Source organism: Leiobunum rupestre, chromosome 7 (assembly GCF_980474605.1).
Source record: "Leiobunum rupestre chromosome 7, qqLeiRupe1.1.hap1, whole genome shotgun sequence".
Taxonomy (NCBI): domain Eukaryota; kingdom Metazoa; phylum Arthropoda; class Arachnida; order Opiliones; family Sclerosomatidae; genus Leiobunum; species Leiobunum rupestre.
The window spans coordinates 3,789,360-3,807,805 of NC_143390.1; the positions used below are offsets into that span (position 1 = coordinate 3,789,360).

The following is an 18,446-nucleotide window of genomic DNA, read 5'->3' on the forward strand; positions in this document are numbered from 1 at the left end:
TTACCTCCCTCAACCAATAGAGTGTATAATAGCCAACATCTCCGCACTAAAAATGTCAGTCGTAAATGGAAGATTAAACTGTCGATGAAAAACCTCCGCCCTGTTAAAGAAAACTACAAACGAAAAGCCAACATGGGTGGGAGTTTTTGAACCATCTGTGAATATTTCGAGACCAAGGTCTAGTGGATAGCGTTGGAAGGATGGAATAGATGGTTGTTGACCAGGGTGTATAGCAAATGATAGGCTATCTTTCAAGTAGCCGGTATCAGGAACGGAAATAGAGCAATGGATACTGTCCTTACCAAGAATGTAGCTTCGGAAGACAGATTAATCTTTGCTAATAGTCAGATGAACAGGCTGAATGCCAGTCAGGACTAGCAAACTCTGGGTTGATGCTGTACGATATGATCGGGATATGCGCAACAAACAGATTCTCTGAATGGAGTAGAGTTTACGCAACAAAAGAGAGTTCTTAGATTCTTTCCACCAGACACCACAAGCGTATGTTATTAAACGCTCTATACCGCGTTTGTAAATATTTTTCAAAGCCAGTCCTTTTATACCCCAGAGTTTGCGAGCGACTGCAGCCAGATTTTGGGTTAAGGTCGCCACCTTGGTCTTGACAACCTCCAGATGCGGCAGCCACCTAAATAGTCCATAACTTGAACATTACAAATGGCATTGCTATTAATTGTCTAAGACAAATGAGATCGTTTAGGTGAACATCTTATTAATAATAACAATTATAAAAATTTATCACAATTAATTCCAATCTTTTTACGTCAACCGCCATCTCTTGCAACGCCTGATCCAAAGCGGCTCCAAAACAATGGACAGTGAGGGGGTAAATGGCTATAAGCAAAGCTTGCTTGGCAGTTTGGGAAAGCAGCTGACCCCTAATGCTTATATTAACAAGGGTCTGTTGGTTTGATTTTAGATCCTTGTACATCTCTCGCACTGTTTCCCTTTGATCATCTTCTTGCAAGTAAAAAAAACGGGGTATAGGTTGATATCATCGAGAGCTTAAACAACTGGCACTTTTTCAGTTTTAAAGGGAGTAGAGAACCCATGCAGGGAAGGTCCTCTCTAACGTGAAAGAAGAGCGTGCAACAAGTATAGAAGATTTACGTTTAATCAGTGCCGGGCGACATGTTTTTTGATGTTCCCTGCATGGATTCTACTCCCTTTAATGGAGTGATTAGGTCCGTGCGAGAAAATATGTATTTATAACACGTACTACAACATTAGCAGTCAGCGGCGACGAGAGCGGGCCCGGGCCCCAAGCGAGTGTTTACTACTGGAGATAGCTATCATTTTTCGTAAAGAAACCCGGTCCCCTAGGCTGTACGGCCCCGGTAATTTATACGTACTTTCCCTCTCTCTTGTTTCATAGTATATTGAAGTAATAAACTATAGTATTCCTCTTTGAGCGGTTCGAGCACATCGCTCTATCACAGGTGCTTAGTTATTTGTCTAATTAATACTGGCCCAGTTTTCTAAAGTTGGTGCCAGGGCCGATTTCTCGTCTGGTCGCGTTCTTAGAGCACTCGATGGTAAAGGGCAGTGGTGTAGATAAAATGTTATCCGTTATAAACTGTTGAAACTTCAACAAAAAACGGCTCGAGAATTTGTAGAATGGTTAAAATTAACTCTTATTTTTAAAGGGTTAATAAAAACAGTAAACCATGTCAATTGCTTCCACAGATTGACTGACATGCAAAAACTTTAAAAACACAGGTTATTAATGATATTAGCGCGCCATAAAAAAACAATATTGAACGCAACTCAAGATAACACGACCTTTGATATTACATTATTTACAACATAAACTCCTCTTGAGCGTACCCTTGATTCTACCAAATGTTCACGACTTCTGAACTTTTACAGTGTGAAAACCTCTTGGACGAATTTATGGCCACGCCACTGTAAGGCCCCTTTTTTCACGAGACTAGATATTGCTGTTAATCGGAACCAGTAAATTTTTAAAATTACGCTATCGGTCAATATTACCATTGCTAATAAATAAATTAATAGAAACCTTAATACTATGTTGAGGTTAAATATTCTATGGTATTTTTGTTTATTTTGTTACTAATTTACCTGGATGTTGGTATCATTTGTTTCTGTTGGCCTATAATTTGCTAACCTTTTCAAAAGATTCCTATATTTTTCCAATTAAGCTTTATAAACTCACTTTTTTCTAGGGCTCGGGGATTGGTAAACTTTTATCCATAAATAAAATTTTCCTGTTTATCCGATAAATTATTATTTGAATAAAGCTGTTCTTCGTATTATTCGATTAATTTTATCCGAATAAATTAACCACTTCATATTTTGATTATCTAAGGAATTTTATACTCGTATTTAAAAGTTATTTATGTCAATTTTTTTTACAGTTAATGTTTCATCCAAATAAAAACTAATGTGTAAACTTATTTTATTTCGTAAAATATATTAACTGTTTTACGATTTTCGGTCAAGTTCTTTATTTTGATAATATAGCTATTTTTCGATAATGAGAAACGGCAATCGTACAAAAATTATATATATTAGCTATTGTCGGAAAAAAGGACTTCTGTTCTTATCACCTTTCGAAAATCCGTAATTCTAATAATTTAACTACATTTGTCAAACGCTAGAATTATTTAGTTTTCGTCAGTTAACTGCGTGTTACGATGGCGGTAGCTTCGGTACAAGAGATAGATAAAGCTACCGAGGAAATGGGCCGCAATTTGCGAAGTCCTATAAGGAATTACTTCACGTTAGATAATAAATCGGCAACGTGTAAGTACTGCAGAAAGTAAGAAATAAATAAAGCATTTTGTCTATAATGCGTGAAAAAGATTTTAGAAAATATGCGGCTTCGTCTAGAACGACTATGGGAACAAGTCACCTGCGCTACCATTTAGTTAATAAACACCCGGAACTAGACTGTGTTAAGCTTCCACCGAAGGTAATATTTTCACGAACACCACTTTTTTGCAAAGTACTTTTATCAAAAGCAAACCATTCCTTGTACATCTAGTATGTACGCCTGTAATTGAATGTAAATACTTGTAGCGATGCGTAAAAGGTATTGTTTATTGAGATAGCAGACCGCACCAATACAATTTTGACAGGTTTCACTTTTCGTTCAATAGGGAACTTGATACGTTAACGATCGTGGCTTTTGTCAATGCAAATACTTTCAACAGTTGCGTCAAGTGCACGTTACCATGACAGGTTGTTTACAGGTCCGTAGTGGCGTAGCCGCCCGAGGGGTGTCAGTAAGGGCGCAGCCTGTACTGCGATTATTTTCGTCAACCTATCCGTTTTTTGAGCTCAGCCGGCAGCCCTACCATACCTCTCACCCTTCTAAAATAATGCGTGCGCGGTCCAAATTGAGGCCCAGGTTACATATCTGACTGATTTTCGAAGAAATCATACGTCGGCAGGACATAACTTTTTGTTTGGTTAAGATCTTTAGATTTGCAGTCTCCGCCGTCTAAGCTCGTTCTCTGGTACACCCCTTGATTGCATTTTTTGATCTAACAAAAAGACTTAAAAAAAAGATAGACCCCGGTATCTCTATACCCCTTTAAATGGGATAAAATAATAAATTTTCGTATGCTAAAGCTTTCAAGTATGTTTCCAATAGAAACAAGTACCACCTGGTTTCGTCAACAGTACAAGTACGGATGCCCACCATGATAGGGTCTCCAATTTTCTGGTCTACAGATCTTCAAAACCAGTTCAGCCGCTTTAGCGCGACACCTGCTTTATTAATTTGGTGGGTGTTCAGTATTTAAAACTTTAGAAAGTTCTAATGTCTCCAAATACTTCGTTTTCATAACCCAATATTTAAGGGGAATGTGTCAAAGTACAAACATCTTATTTCATTTCGAGCCTTTCTAATTGGAATTCAAAATCTAAGTTAATTATGACGTATTTAAGCTGAAGAATATTGAATTTAGATCTAGCATTATTTCCCGAATTATACGATATATTTGAAATACATTTAGTCGAGTTATACAGAATTTGGTTAATTGCATATGTTTTTTGTTCGTTTAAATTAGCATTGTTTCTATTTGATTTGAAAAATATTTTTGATTAATTAATGACGGTAAAATTTGTTAAAAAAAAACATTTTTTCTTTTCTCGGAAATATGTTCAATTTCTTTTACGAACCTATAATCTGTTTGGTTATTTCTAAAAAATAAAATAACAGTTACAAAATAAAATAGCTAAAGCTCTTCCTGGTTTTTCGGGTAAAATATATTTTCGAAAATATAGGCAATGGTAAACTTATTATGTTAAAAAAACCAGTTATGTTTTTATACATAAAAACTTAATCAGCTAAACAATATGAAATTTATTTGAACTAAAATGTCATCGGAGAAACGTGCGAGAGATTTATTCGGAAAATTATCTGTAAATTGTCGGATTATTTATAGTTCACTGAATTTTTAGATCGAAATGATCAGCGCTATGTAAACTAACAGAAATACATGAACCGAAATTATCCGCGAGCGCTTATTTCCCGGACGTAAAGTTCCCCGTGGAACTAGGGTGTTTAAAAATGTTGAAGCTGATCTGCCCTACATTTCAGAAACGCATTATCTCCAAAAAGGTGTTTTCGAGAAAAATCGCTTTTTGTGATTTTTATAAAAAATAGGAAAATTAAACTAACTAGAAACGAGAAAAAATAAGTGATTTGGGGTATTTTTTTACGAAGATTCCGAATATGACATTACCAATGACTTAAATTACTTGGATGTTTGAATAATGCGTTTTGAACGTTCCCAAAAGAACAAAATACTGCGCAGAAACGCATTATAAACACATAATGCGTTTCTGCGCAGTATTTCACCAAAATTCCAACTCCTGAGTCAAAACAGAAACGCATTAAATGCAATTTGTTGCATTTCTGATTATAATCGGAAATATAAATATAAGGAAAATAATTAGTAAAGAATAACTTAAGTAAAGTCACTATCTTAACATTATAAATATAGTATCATAAGTTAAATAAGTAGTAAAGAATTATATAGAAGTTTCATTTCAAATCAAGGAATACCTCTGCGTATTGTTCCATACCAGAGTGACTGAGAAAAATCATTTCACCTCGGGCAGGAATCGAACCTACGACCTTTGGGTTACCGTCCCAACGCCACAACCATTGGACTACCGAGGCCACGAATAATCAGCCCTCGGACATCCAATTTAAGAATGACTCAATCTGGTTCACATTATTGACGGGATACATTTAACCCGTTGTTGACGGTGCCGTAGCATTTTACGTCAACTAATTTATAACAGGACCTTGATAGCCTGTAGTCATAACATTGAGAATTTTATTATTTATAATTACGCAGGAATTAATATATATATATATATATATATATATATATATATATATATATATATATATATATATATATATATATATATATATATATATATATATATATATATATATATATATATATATTAATTCCTGCGTAATTATAAATAATAAAATTCTCAATGTAGTAAAGAATTACTTAAATAAAGTCACTATCTTAACATTATAAATATATTATCATAAGTTAAATAAGTAGTAAAGAATTACTTCAGTAAAGTAACTATTATCTTAACGTTATATATTGTCATAACTTAATTATAAATAAGCTTAGTATTAAAATAAAAACATTTTATTTGTTAAAATAAATATTCTTAAATAAGGAACATTTTTTCACAGCATAAAAACTATTAAAACTAATTTACATTATACCATAACATTCTATATAACGTTCTATTCTTCGGCCAATCCACGACTCTTTAGTAAGTCATCGCTGTGGTTGTTTTCTGGCAGCTCCATCCAAAATAATCTATGAATCACGGGGATTCGACAAATAATTTCATCAATTGGATTGGAGCTTCTTTGTTGTTTAAGCCTCTTGAATACATGTGATCACGATCATCATATAAACTTCCATCAGACTCTTCCGAAAAATAGTTCACAGTGGTAAGAGATGCACGATCATCGTAGTTCAGTGAAGTACCGCTGCAACTTTCCACAATTTCTTCATCTTCAGCTAAAATCACTTCATTTTGGATGGAAACTTCAATAACTTTATCACTATGGAAAAAGTAAAACAAAACATAGTAAGCCAAAGCTTTTATAAAAAAAATTTATCAATATTAGGTTATTAGGTTTATATTACTTAATATTTGAATATAATATTCATTTGGTAAATTAATACTTACTAATGATCCGTAGCATCACGATAAAGTGCATAAGATGCCATTCTTCTGGCCCAGTGAGTCCTAAAACTAATCGAGAAGACTCAGAAGACGAGAAAGTCTAGCAGACAATGCTATCGCGTTTGAAAAATTTATCGGACCAATTCCAACGTTACGTCCTAAGCAGCTGCTTATTTCCTGCACGATAATGCGTTTCTGCGCGGTAATTTTGAATATTTGCCTTAAAAATGCGTTTTGTCAATTACAATATCTCGAAATCTAGAAGATATAAATGGATTTGAAATTAAGAATCAGCGACTTAAAATTAGTATAAAAGGTAATGAAACTCAAAATCTCAAAATTGGGCGATAATGCGTTTCTGAAATGTGATAATTTTCCGCCTCCCGCAACTAGAGGAAAAATTACGAGTCTATAAGAATTTTTTTCTTTTAAGAAAATCGGCAGAAATGTCGTCTGCAAAAAAGGCTTGGAAGTGTTCTGAACTAGGCGGTACCCACAGCATCTGAACAAAATGGAACCAGTAGATGAATCATAACTTAAAAAATATCTTACCAGACCATTCGTTAATAAATGGAAAGAATAATATTTAGTATTATTAGAATTATAAACCATAAAGAATTTACCTAGTAGAGCTACTCAGAGAGAAAAATTTAGGCCTGCAATACCAAAGAAGAAGAAACTGAAATAAATCAAGCTAAAATTAGATCATACAAACCAAGGTCAGAATTTAATATAAACTATATTAGTCAAGCTAGAAATTTAAGACACCTATCTGTCAAAACTTCTGGCCACGACGAAGCTTTGCTGCTTAATATTATAACTTCCGAAACGCTGACCTTTTGTAAAGTCCTAGAAAAATATCCCGAGAAGCTGAAACCTACAGTGACGAAGGATGCTGAAAAAGAGTCGGTGAATAACAACGTAATCAAGATTATGGAAGAAGCAAATTCTGCTTTGTACAAGCTCGGGGTGGATGTCTTGGGGAAATCGCAAATATAACCAAGATCAGTAAAGTGAATTATTCATTTAAAAAGAGAGAAATTGATCAAAACTAACTGAAGTGTACCGCAGTAGTTAGAATGACAAACTGAGAAAGAAGATTTACCAATTGATCTCAAAATAAGGGATAATGGCAACATGATATTTCCGAAAGCAATATTTATACAATTATTCGTTTGGTTAATGCAAAGGTATGCGAATTTGCAAACGAGACCTCCTTAATAAAGTACGGATCCAATATGATAAAGGTAATTAATATCCTGATGGTTTTTCACGCTTTTATTTCTAATTGTTAATTAGTTAATGTCTGAACTCTATTTCTTATTTCAGAAATTTGCCGAAGAAACCTTTCACATTCTTCAGACTGAGAATGCTAAAAAGATTTTTTATGAAGCTTTTGCTAAGGACGTTGACTGGGAAAATCTTGGTATAGAAAATTTGTACACAGAATGGACAAGAAAAATGGTTCATGCTCGCATTCAAGAATTTATATCAAGCAATCTGAAACGTAGAAAAGCGATCATACCTTGCGGGATCAGTTGTTAAGTTTAAAGGAAAGGGAAGAAAAAAGAGTGGAAGTGAAAAGTCAGCTAAGAAGATTACCAATAACAGTAAAAATAAGAAGGCTAGTTTAGAGAAGAAGCCAGGGAAGAAATAAATTTCAAATTCCTCTGTGATAACTTCCAAACTGCGGTATGTAGTGATATACAAAATTCCTCAATCTCTGATATTGCATCAACAGTGCATTCTAGAAATACTAACATGAACAACGCATGCTTATTAGAGAAATCACCTAATCTTGAAAGAAAAAGGCCGCTAGTCAAAACCGAAAGTTTAGAAAAACTATCGCTAATCCAGCCTTCAAGAAAAAAAAAACTATTAAGTGAATTTGAATATTGTGATATTAAAAGTGAGAAAAGATCTACCAAAACAAGAAAAAAAATTAAACGATGATTTTATTTACGGGTAAAGCTAACTACAGTATTAAATTTAAAATAAGAATATCTAGCACCCAATTTTCAAAAAACATAAAGCCTTCTTCCATGGAGTACTTTAGATGACAAACTCAAAATGTAGGGGTACGGGAGATCAAGGTTTGATCGCTGAGTTTTGTTCACACCGAATTTAATTAAAAAACACGTGCTTAAACGATTAAAAGTCTCTATTTCAACCAGCAGATAACGCACGATGTCAGTCTGGACCCAAAGTAGAAGCTAGGAGGATGAAAGCGGGCACCCTGGAGAGGAAATGCGGGGTTAGCAGGCAAGACAACGAAAAAATGTTGAACATAGTAAACTATACATCTATAGCGGAGTTATTTATACGCTCTTAGCCTATTAATCGTCTGCTAGGGTATCTGTTAGTGATTATGATATGAGTCCTAAAAAGAGCTGAGTAGGAAGACCGCAGACGAAAACCAGGAGCTAATATGAGAAATATACTGAAAGACCACAATTATAGTGTAATTTCAAAGAACACCCATAAAGTTGGAAAGACACACAATGGTAATTAAATGCTAAACCCATCATTTTTATTTTAATGGTTGTAATTATAATTATAGGATCTATGCCTAAACCAAAAAGGACTTCAGTAAGTTCATTGTTTACTGACCACATTGACATGATAATAAGAACTTCAGCTGAAAATCCAAGTACAGTTATAACGCAAAGCATTAGTAAAGAACTTGAGGTAAGTAATTTTTTTTGTCACAATGTGGTCTTAACTTTTTACTAACACATTCATTTTTTCATGATTCATCAAGGCTTGCATAAATCAACTTAAAACTCATGCAGATAAAATTGTTTTTTCGGATAACGTACTGAACTTTCTGAAAGTTTTTGAAGACAAAAAGATAAAAGACAAAAGTAGATGAGTGACGACAGCTTCGTAAGCTCAGTTGGATTCTGCTTGCCAATAGATGTAAACTAATTTCAATATTCCACTCTTACTTAAATTTTAAAACATTTGCCAATAATTCAATAATTAATTACACAGGGATTTGATTTGCTGGGAGATGCTGAACAGTAACAACTAATACAGTGTTTCTTACGAAGATTCTTCAATAACTTGTTAATTAAGGTGGTGGTAATGGAAATTCAATCTAATGTAGATGAAAAAATAAGAACTAGTAACACAAGTGAACATACTCTATTGACGGAGAAACAAGGAAAACAAAAGGAGCGTTACGTAATTCACCATATCGGAGGGTGCATCTTCCGACAGTTAATTATAGCTTACGGGTTTGCTTCAAAGTCACTGATTAATAACTGTATCAAAATTAAAAAACATCAATCAAATGATTTCGCAAAGTGGAGCGAACAATTAAACAAGGGTGGATTATTGGTACTGAAACCAAAAGCATTTGCTTTTGTATTGGCAATCCAAGAAATTCTTCCAGAAAAAAAAATATAACAGTTACATCAATTTCTAAAGATAAGGTAGAAACTTTTCTTAAAAAGTGCTAAAAAGTGAAAAGCTAGTCAAATCTTGGTGTTACCTTTGGGGTTCAGATAGTCAAATGGCTCAAGTTTCCTTACGAAAGATACGTCAAATTTCCATGAACTGCAAGGGCAAAGCTTTCAACGGGAAACTAAAAACAGAAATTCAAAAGGTAAAGAGAGAATCTCTAAAAGCAGTGTCCCTGAGAAAAGAGACGAAAACGAAAAAAAGCTGCAAGAAATGCAAAGAAAAACCCGAAGAAGTAAAAATCAAAACCAAAGTTTCTAACGTAAAAAACACTGGAAAGAGATTTCTAAAAATGTGATTAAAACTATGCATAGTTCCTAATGTATGTTCCTAACCAAAAACACAATTCTTTGCAATTCTTAATTGTGATATTTAACTTTTAATCTTGTATTAAAATTTTGGGTAAAACCTTATTCCATTTCATTTTCTAAAATCAAGAGCCTTATTTTTTTAGATTTTGTTGTGATATTTCCATTTTTAGGCTCCGCTATAGCTTTGCGTAAAACAACAGTATTTTCCCATTTGTAAAACCAAAAGAATCTATACTTTAGGTAAACCTACTAAAAACCGAAGCACTTTTAAAATAATATTATTAAAAAACATAGGACCGTTGACTCCGTTTCGTCAGACCATATTTGTAGGTAAAACGGGGAGCTTGTATAGAGAGAATACACTTTTCTCTTCCTAGGTAGAAGTGCCCGGCGGCCTCCTTGACGCGTTCCTTATATTGCTCCAAAAAAGCCCGCCGCCGCTGACCCTTGAGCTCCAGATAAGATACCCGCCGCAGGACTGGTGGCGCCATCTCTCCACACGTGGTTCAAATATACAATAAATAAACCCACCGAGGCTTCCCGACATAGCTCCCCGTTACAAATACTCTTTGCGATCTAAGGGCCTGTTGCAAAAGCCCTAGCCCATTGAATTTAACATGTGTGATTCTAACAAAGCAGACTTTTGCTACAGGCCCTAAGGGTTCCATTTTCAAACAACTGATAACACGCACTGCTACGCTTCAGTTTGCAGCTACTTTTCTCTTCAGAAAATCCATACAGTTCACTCAATACTTCTTCTTGCTGAAGAACTTTACTTGGTGCGACATTTAAACGAGTCCAAGTATATCGCTCAATGTAACTTTTTAACAATCGCTTAGCAACCCTCATTTGCGAATTTTTTGTCCTTTCGTCATCTCTCTTATACACGTTTTCAACATATGGTCAGCCAAAAGAGACACCATTTCTAAAAAAAGCCTTAGGGCCATCTTTTCTAGATGCGTAGAGTTTCCCAACTTAATTTTTCAACTCGTGCGATGGGCAAACTATCCAAAGAATGAGTCGAGGCGTTTCTGAGAAAGGGGATTGAAAAGTCGAACACTTTTTCATGGGTAATTTTGAAACCGAAAGGGCCATTTACACCCATAGTGATCTTCATGAGAGCAAGATTTTCCACTGCGCCATCGAATTCCAATGCATTTAAAACGGTACAACTCAAAGGCGTCGGGAGGTTGGTACAAAGTAGTAGCAATTGGTTTTTGTTTAAAGGTATTCGCTGAAGTGAAATATAACCCAATGAAGTCCATCCCAGAAGTTAAATATCTCCACAAATATTGTAAGATAAAACGGGTGGGGGAAAGTGCTTGTTTCGTACAATCTTTATAGATATCCTACAATTCTGGCCAGTCATTTTCATCCATAGCAAATCCTACGAATTCGTGGTTTTTGCTATTCCACATAATTTTATCGATTTCTTTCACTTCGTCGATTACAAGAGTTCCAGTTCCAGTTGGGGCTGTTCAAAAATAGGTCGTTTCATCCAAATTAAAATAAATAATTATACTTAAAACCAAAATAAAAACTAAACTAAGAATTAAATGTATGTAGAACCATAAACTAAAGTAGTTTTAAACCTCCAAAAAAGGTAGGTGTAAATATATATAAAAGGTATTCATTTGTATATGTAATATATTTTAGCGCTTTGAACTTTAAAATTAAGAACGCGCGAAAAAGGCAGGAGAGTTGTGTTTTGAATTCTACCACGAGCGGTCGTGTGAAATTGGTCTTGAATAAAAGCTTATATATTTGAAAGTTATTCTTAACGTTTTTTTTTGGATTTAATTACGACGGTTAAGCCTAGCGAACAATTTATATATGATCCTAGTTTTTCAGTCGATTAGGATTAGCTTAGAGAATAATTAAACGCTCTCCCACAAGTACGCGACGGGCTATTCCGTTTCTAAAATAGTCACTACATAATTTTGGTGCCGAAACCCGGGATTCGTTAAGGACTATCTTGTGAAGTGCTACTACTAACGAAGGTGAGAAATGGATATAAACAAACAAAAACGTATAAGAGCCGCTATCCGGAAGAACATTACTACAGCTACATCGCAGATCGATACTTTACTAAGAAGTCCTCAAGTTACGGTTCTATCGCTCGAAGAACAGCTATCACTAATCCGCATAAAGGAAAAATCACTAAAAGAATTAGACTCTCAAATCTTGACCTTATGGCCGCCCGTGGAAACAGAGGAAGACGTGACGTTGATGAAATAATTATCGACGGTAATGGAATACGAAGACAAGATCGACTTGGCAAAAACCAGAGCAAACAAGAAGATACAGTCGCTGAACCCAAATGCCGGAGGTCCGTTGGCCAGCGGTTCATCAAACCATGAATCTACACAGCCGAGGAAAGAAGAGTGTCGACTACCTACGCTACAAATAAGAAAATTCAAGGGAGACTACGTGGACTGGCCAGGCTTCTGGAGTCAATTCAAATCAGCAGTCCAAGAAAAGCAGGGACTTTCAAAAGTAGAAATGTTTTATTACCTAGATTCCTATTTGGAAGGAGATGCTAGAGAGATTATAGGAGGTTTAAGAGCCTCAGACGAGAATTACGATGTCGTGATTTAATTACTTAACGATAGATACGGTCAAGAACACTTAGTGATTCATGAACTCATGAACAAATTCCATAGAATTAAGGGCTTAGAAAATTCAAACGATACGCACGCTTTGAGAAAATTATACGACTCTTTCACGTCGAATATTAGAAGCCTTAGAGCGCTTGACGTCGACACCACTGCCAATGGCATATCTTTGTGTTCAAAAATAATAGGCACGTTGCCATACGAAATTAGACTAAAGCGTACTATGAATTGTAAAGCCAATGAGGAGTTTGATGTGGATGTTTTGTTGAATTTCATAAGACGCGAAGTTGAAGCGAGAGAAATATGTGCCGTTCTAAAAAGTGATACCGCCGAGAAACGCGTAACGCAAACACGAGAAAGCTCCCTAGAAAATTCAGCTACCGGATATGGGAAATACGAAACGTGCGAAAGAAGATCGCGCCCGGCAGCGGCGGTGTTCTCGACGAAGGTATCGGAGAAAACCAAAGGCGTCTATTGCATCTTCTGCAAATCATCAGCTCACTCCACGAACGATTGCGGAATCTACACTCTAGAAGAAAAAACGCGCGTCTTTAGGAACCAAAATAGGTGTTACGTTTGCTCAAGAATAGGTCATGAAAGCCGAAACTGCACCTCAAAATTCAACTCATGTAGAATCTGTGGAAAAAGACACAACTCAGCTATTTGTCCAGAAAACCAATCTCACAAAGCTGAAGCCAAAGACTTTTCTGATCCGAGAAAAGGCAAACGGGAGGAAACTAAAGTCAAGGTCACGTCGGGAGTCGTCAGCTTACACAAGACCGTCTTGTTACAAACCGCTAAAGCTAGGGCAGAAAACCCAGAGAAAACAGGCCGCAGTCAAATAGTACGATGTCTATTGGACAACGGCAGCCAGGGAACTTTTGTCACGGAAGAGGTATCTAGAAGTTTAGAGTTACCCGTTCACGGAGAGATGGACGTCGAAGTCGAAAATTTTGGAAATCAGAAACCAACTACAGTCAAACGAAAAATTGTTAAACTTACCGTTCAAAACGTGAGGGGAGGAAACGGACCGAGAATTGAAATACTGGCTGTCGAAGTACCGTACATCTGCAGGGCGTTGACCCTGGTAGACTGTAGCGAAGTTATGACATTCGTAAACTCAAGAGGCTATGAACTAGCGGATGAACCCACGGAAGACACGCACACTGTGTCAGCTATAGGTGTTTTAATAGGAGTAGACTATTACTTTGACGTCGCAACAGGAGCTATAGAAAGAATTACCTAGAACCTAATCGCCGCAGAAACTAAACTAGGATGGGCCATCCAAGGTCCATTGAGCACTACTCCTAGCGGGGTAAATACTATCAAGATGTCAGTAGCTAAAGTCAGCATCCACGAAGCTGAAGTATCGAAAACTCTAAGAGCGTTTTGGGAAATCGAAGCGCTCGGAATTAAAGGCACAACAAAGGACGATCTAGAAAACGACTATATCATGCAGAAATTCCGAGAACAAACTAACTTCAAGGACGGACGTTATCACGTTACATTTCCATGGGTCGTTCCAAAAGACAAACTGGTAGACAACCTGACAGTCGCCACTACACGAATGCAAAAATTGGTACAGAAATTCAAGGCCAATCCGGTACTTTATCAAAACTACAAGGACGTCATCGACGAACAGCTAAAACTGGGCATGGTTGAAATTGTCCATGATCCAGAAATCAAGCCTACAGGAACCTATTACATCCCCCACCAAGCAGTTCTGAAAGAAGAAAGAACTACGACTAAGCTCAGGGTCGTATTGGACGCAACATCTCACGTCAAAGGAGCCCTGTCGCTCAATAACTGCCTATCGAGAGGACCAAGTCTAAATCCAGATATCCTCAACATGCTCTTGAGGTTTCGAAACCACTGTGTCGCCATAAAAGCGGACATAGAAAAAGCCTTTCTGCAAATCGTCCTAGAGAAAGAAGAACGCAACTCGGTCCGATTTCTATGGACGAAGGAGGAAAACGGTCGGATTTTGGACAATGAATTTCAAGATCTTCAGATGACTCGGGTACCTTTTGGAGCGAGCGCAAGCCCTTTCTTGCTCGCCGCCACCATAAAGGTACACATCGAAAAATACAAGGATTCCAAACCAATGGCAGTTGAAACCTTAAGCAACTCTCTCTACGTCGATGACTACGCTAGTGGATCGCGGAACACAGAAAGGGCTTTCGAACTGTCAAAAAAGGTCTCGAAAATCATGGACGATGCTAACATGAAGCTACGAAAGTGGAAGACTAATTGTCCAAAACTAAGAAAGAAATGGGGAGAACACGCAGCTTTGAACGGGGAAGCAATGATTCTCGACGGAGAAACCGAAAATACCTCCAACAAGATACTGGGCCTACTTTGGAATTCTAACACCGACAAATTCACTTTCGATCTCAGCAAACTAGCCGAAATACTAGAAGAAGGAAGGTCGACGAAGAGACACGTTTTGAGTGCGGTTGCCCAAATTTACGATCCTATTGGAATGCTCTCGCCTTATGTAGTTCGCGCCAAAATGCTGTTCCAAAAACTTTGGAAGATACCAGAATTACAATGGGACGACGATTTACCATCAGAACTAAAACGAGAATTCGAACTATGGCGTCAGGAAATGCCTTCAATAAGAAAAATTGATCTAAGCCGTTGTTACTTTACCGAAGAGAATATTATTTATCAAGAATTACACGTATTCTGTGACGCCAGTTGTAAAGCTTACGCCACTGTAATTTATCTTCGATCCGTCACTTCGTCCAACGAAATTGGTGTTTCATCTGTCGCTTCGAAATCTCGAGTTGCGCCACTCAAACCAAACTTAACAATTCCTCGTCTCGAACTGATGGCTTGCCTATTGGGCGCCCGCCTACTTTCTCATATCGAAGAAACATTCCAATATGAAAACATCTCCAAATTCCTGTGGACCGATTCGATGGACGCGCTCCATTGGATTAAGGACACCGAAAAATGTTGGCCTCCATTTGTACGGAACAGAACTACGGAGATACAGCAGCTAACAAAAACACATAATTGGAATCACTGCGCAGGCGTGGACAGACATACCTTCAAGGGGCGCTAAAGCCAAAGATTTAATAATCAAAGAGACGTGGTTAAAGGAAGATCGGAAAAATTGGCCCAAAAGAAAACTATACGGAGAATTCAGCAAGGAAGCCGAAGCCGAAAGAAAGACGAAACTGATAGGTCTTACCGTGAATCTAGAAGCAGATAACGAAGGTGGCCTTCACATATTGATAGATCTCACATGATATAACTCTGCAAATAAAGCCTTCAGAATTACTGCCTACATGTTGAGATACCTTGACCTAAAACTCAAAGGAAAACTGAAAACTGGTCCGATTACCACTGAAGAAATGTGTGACGCCGAAGCTAGATGGATCAGAAACCGATTATCACAGAAGGATTCTTAAGAGTAGGAGGGAGATTGGACGAATCCAGACTAAAGGAGGAAGAGAAACACCCGATCATATTAAGCAAAAATCAAAGACTAACGAATTTAATTGTCAAGAGAAGCCATGAACAGGTATATCACTCCGGGATTCAGAGTACACTCACGCAAACAAGAGGTCGCTACTGGATCATTTCCGCTAGACAAAAAGTCAAACAAGTAGTAAAGAAATGCGTAATTTGTACCAAATACAGTTCCAAACCAGGCGACGTACCCATGGTACCCCTTCCTCGAGACAGGATCGAACCAGCACCATGTTTTGAAGTGGTGGGGATCGATTTTTGTGGACCTCTTAACGTAATGATAGGGAATGTCGAAGAAAAGGCTTATGTCTGCCTTTGCACGTGCGCTGTCACAAGGGCCGTGCATTTGGAGCTGGTACCTTCACTAAACTCGTACAAGTTTCTATTGACACTCAGAAGGATCATCGCTAGAAGAGGAAAACCATCTATTATATATACCGATAACGCTAAGTAATTCAAAAGGGTCGATGAAGACCTCAAACTAATTTGGAAAGGACTCACAGGACACGAGACTCTAGAATTTTACGGAAATAACGTAATCCGTTGGAAATATATCGCTGATAAGGCAGCCTGGATGGGTGGTTTCTACGAACGATTATAAGGACATGCAAGGACGTTATTCGGAAGACACTCGGGATGGCATCTTTGTCGTACCAGGAACTATAAACGATCGTGAATGAAGCTGAAGCGGTTGTCAATTCTCGTCCCGTAACCTACGTGTTCAGTGACAGCCGCGAACCAATGCCTCTTTCGCCGGCCGAATTTCTAACGGGTAAACGTCTCACCAGCTTATCCCCTCAACAACTAAAGGAAAGCGAAATCCCAAACTCTCAGCGAAAATACGCAATAAGAGTACGTTATTGTACCAATCTAAAGGAAAAACTCTTCAAACGCTGGAAAGAAGAATATTTAATGGAGCTTAGAAACGCCCACCACGTTTTGCCAAACAAACGTAACACTATCTTCAAAAAAGGAGACGTCGTGTTGGTGCACGAGGAAAAAATTCCCAAAAACATGTGGCGTTTAGCGGTCGTCACAGAAGTTATTGTGAGGCGCGATGGCCACGTTAGGTCATGTATGTTTCGTTTGCCAAACAGAAACATCATCAAACGTCCAATTAGGCTCCTCTACCCTCTGGAAATCCGAAATGATGAAAACGAGCAAATTTGACTTGTATGAAACTTAACATTCAAATAATTTCATGTCAATTTTGGGGGGAATGTGAAAAAATAGGTCGTTTCATCCAAATTAAAATAAATAATTATACTTAAAACCAAAATAAAAACTAAACTAAGAATTAAATGTATGTAGAACCATAAACTAAAGTAGTTTTAAACCTCCAAAAAAGGTAGGTGTAAATATATATAAAAGCAGGAATTCATACAGCTAACTTGGAATGCTTATCCCGCCATATCCCCTATGTTACGATGTGGCTGATCGTTTAGGCTCCGCCTACTAGAGAATATATTCCCTCTCTGTTTCGTTCCCCCTCATCATCCTCGTGTAGCTGTTTTGATGCTCGAAAACTCTCCCGTATATCGTCTGCTATTCAAATTTTATTTTATGACGTCGTGATGGCATCAAATGTAATTTGTGATGCTTTTTGGATATTTGAATCCGCGATCAAAGAAACAGTCGATCTCAGGCTCGATCTGGAAGCCAAAACAGTTCATGATATTTCATCTTCAAAACGAGTAGTAATTATTTCGCGTAAAAATCATTTCTTTTTCCCGAAGAACCCAATTTACTCCTTCAATAATATCCCTTGACTCAATGGAATTTACCCTTTTAACTTGACTCAAAGCTATCGCCTTCGCGGACATTTTAGGCCTAGTCAACCTCTTAGTCAACTCATAAATTTCAGATTTTGAAGCAGACAACTTCGTACTGAATTATTGGTCCTTTTGGTAGTCACTTTTTAAGCCAATGAAACGCGCCGAAAGAAATACGTGTATTTCGACGTCAGAGGGAGGAGCCAAAGCGATCAGCCAGATCGAGACGAAAAACAGCCCGGATAAACATTTCAAGTTAGCTGTATGAATTCCTGATAAAAGGTATTCATTTGTATATGTAAAATATTTTAGCGCTTTTAACTTTAAAATTAAGAACGCACGAAAAAGGCAGGAGAGTTGTGTTTTGAATTCTACCACGAGCGGTCGTGTGAAATTTGTCTTGAATAAAAGCTTATATATTTGAAAGTTATTCTTAACGTTTTTTTGGATTTAATTACGACGGTTAAGCCTAGCGAACAATTTATATATGATCCTAGTTTTTCAGTCGATTAGGATTAGCTTAGAGAATAATTAAACGCTCTCCCACAAGTACGCGACGGGCTATTCCGTTTCTAAAA

General features: G+C 37.1%; 1 protein-coding gene and 1 long non-coding RNA gene across 2 annotated transcripts; both read left to right on the forward strand.

Moving 5' to 3' along the window:
• The first annotated feature begins 8,635 nt into the window (after positions 1 to 8,635).
• LOC149933921 (uncharacterized) lies at positions 8,636 to 9,082 on the forward strand. Its single transcript, XR_016472196.1, has 3 exons — positions 8,636 to 8,729; positions 8,808 to 8,913; positions 8,987 to 9,082. It is a non-coding gene; the product is annotated as an uncharacterized LOC149933921 (long non-coding RNA).
• Positions 9,083 to 13,946: 4,864 nt separating this feature from the next.
• LOC149933922 (uncharacterized) lies at positions 13,947 to 15,873 on the forward strand. Its single transcript, XM_090153360.1, has 2 exons — positions 13,947 to 15,590; positions 15,655 to 15,873. The coding sequence occupies exons 1-2, from the start codon at positions 13,947 to 13,949 to the stop codon at positions 15,871 to 15,873; spliced, it is 1,863 nt and encodes a 620-aa protein (XP_090009486.1).
• The last annotated feature ends 2,573 nt before the right edge of the window (positions 15,874 to 18,446 follow it).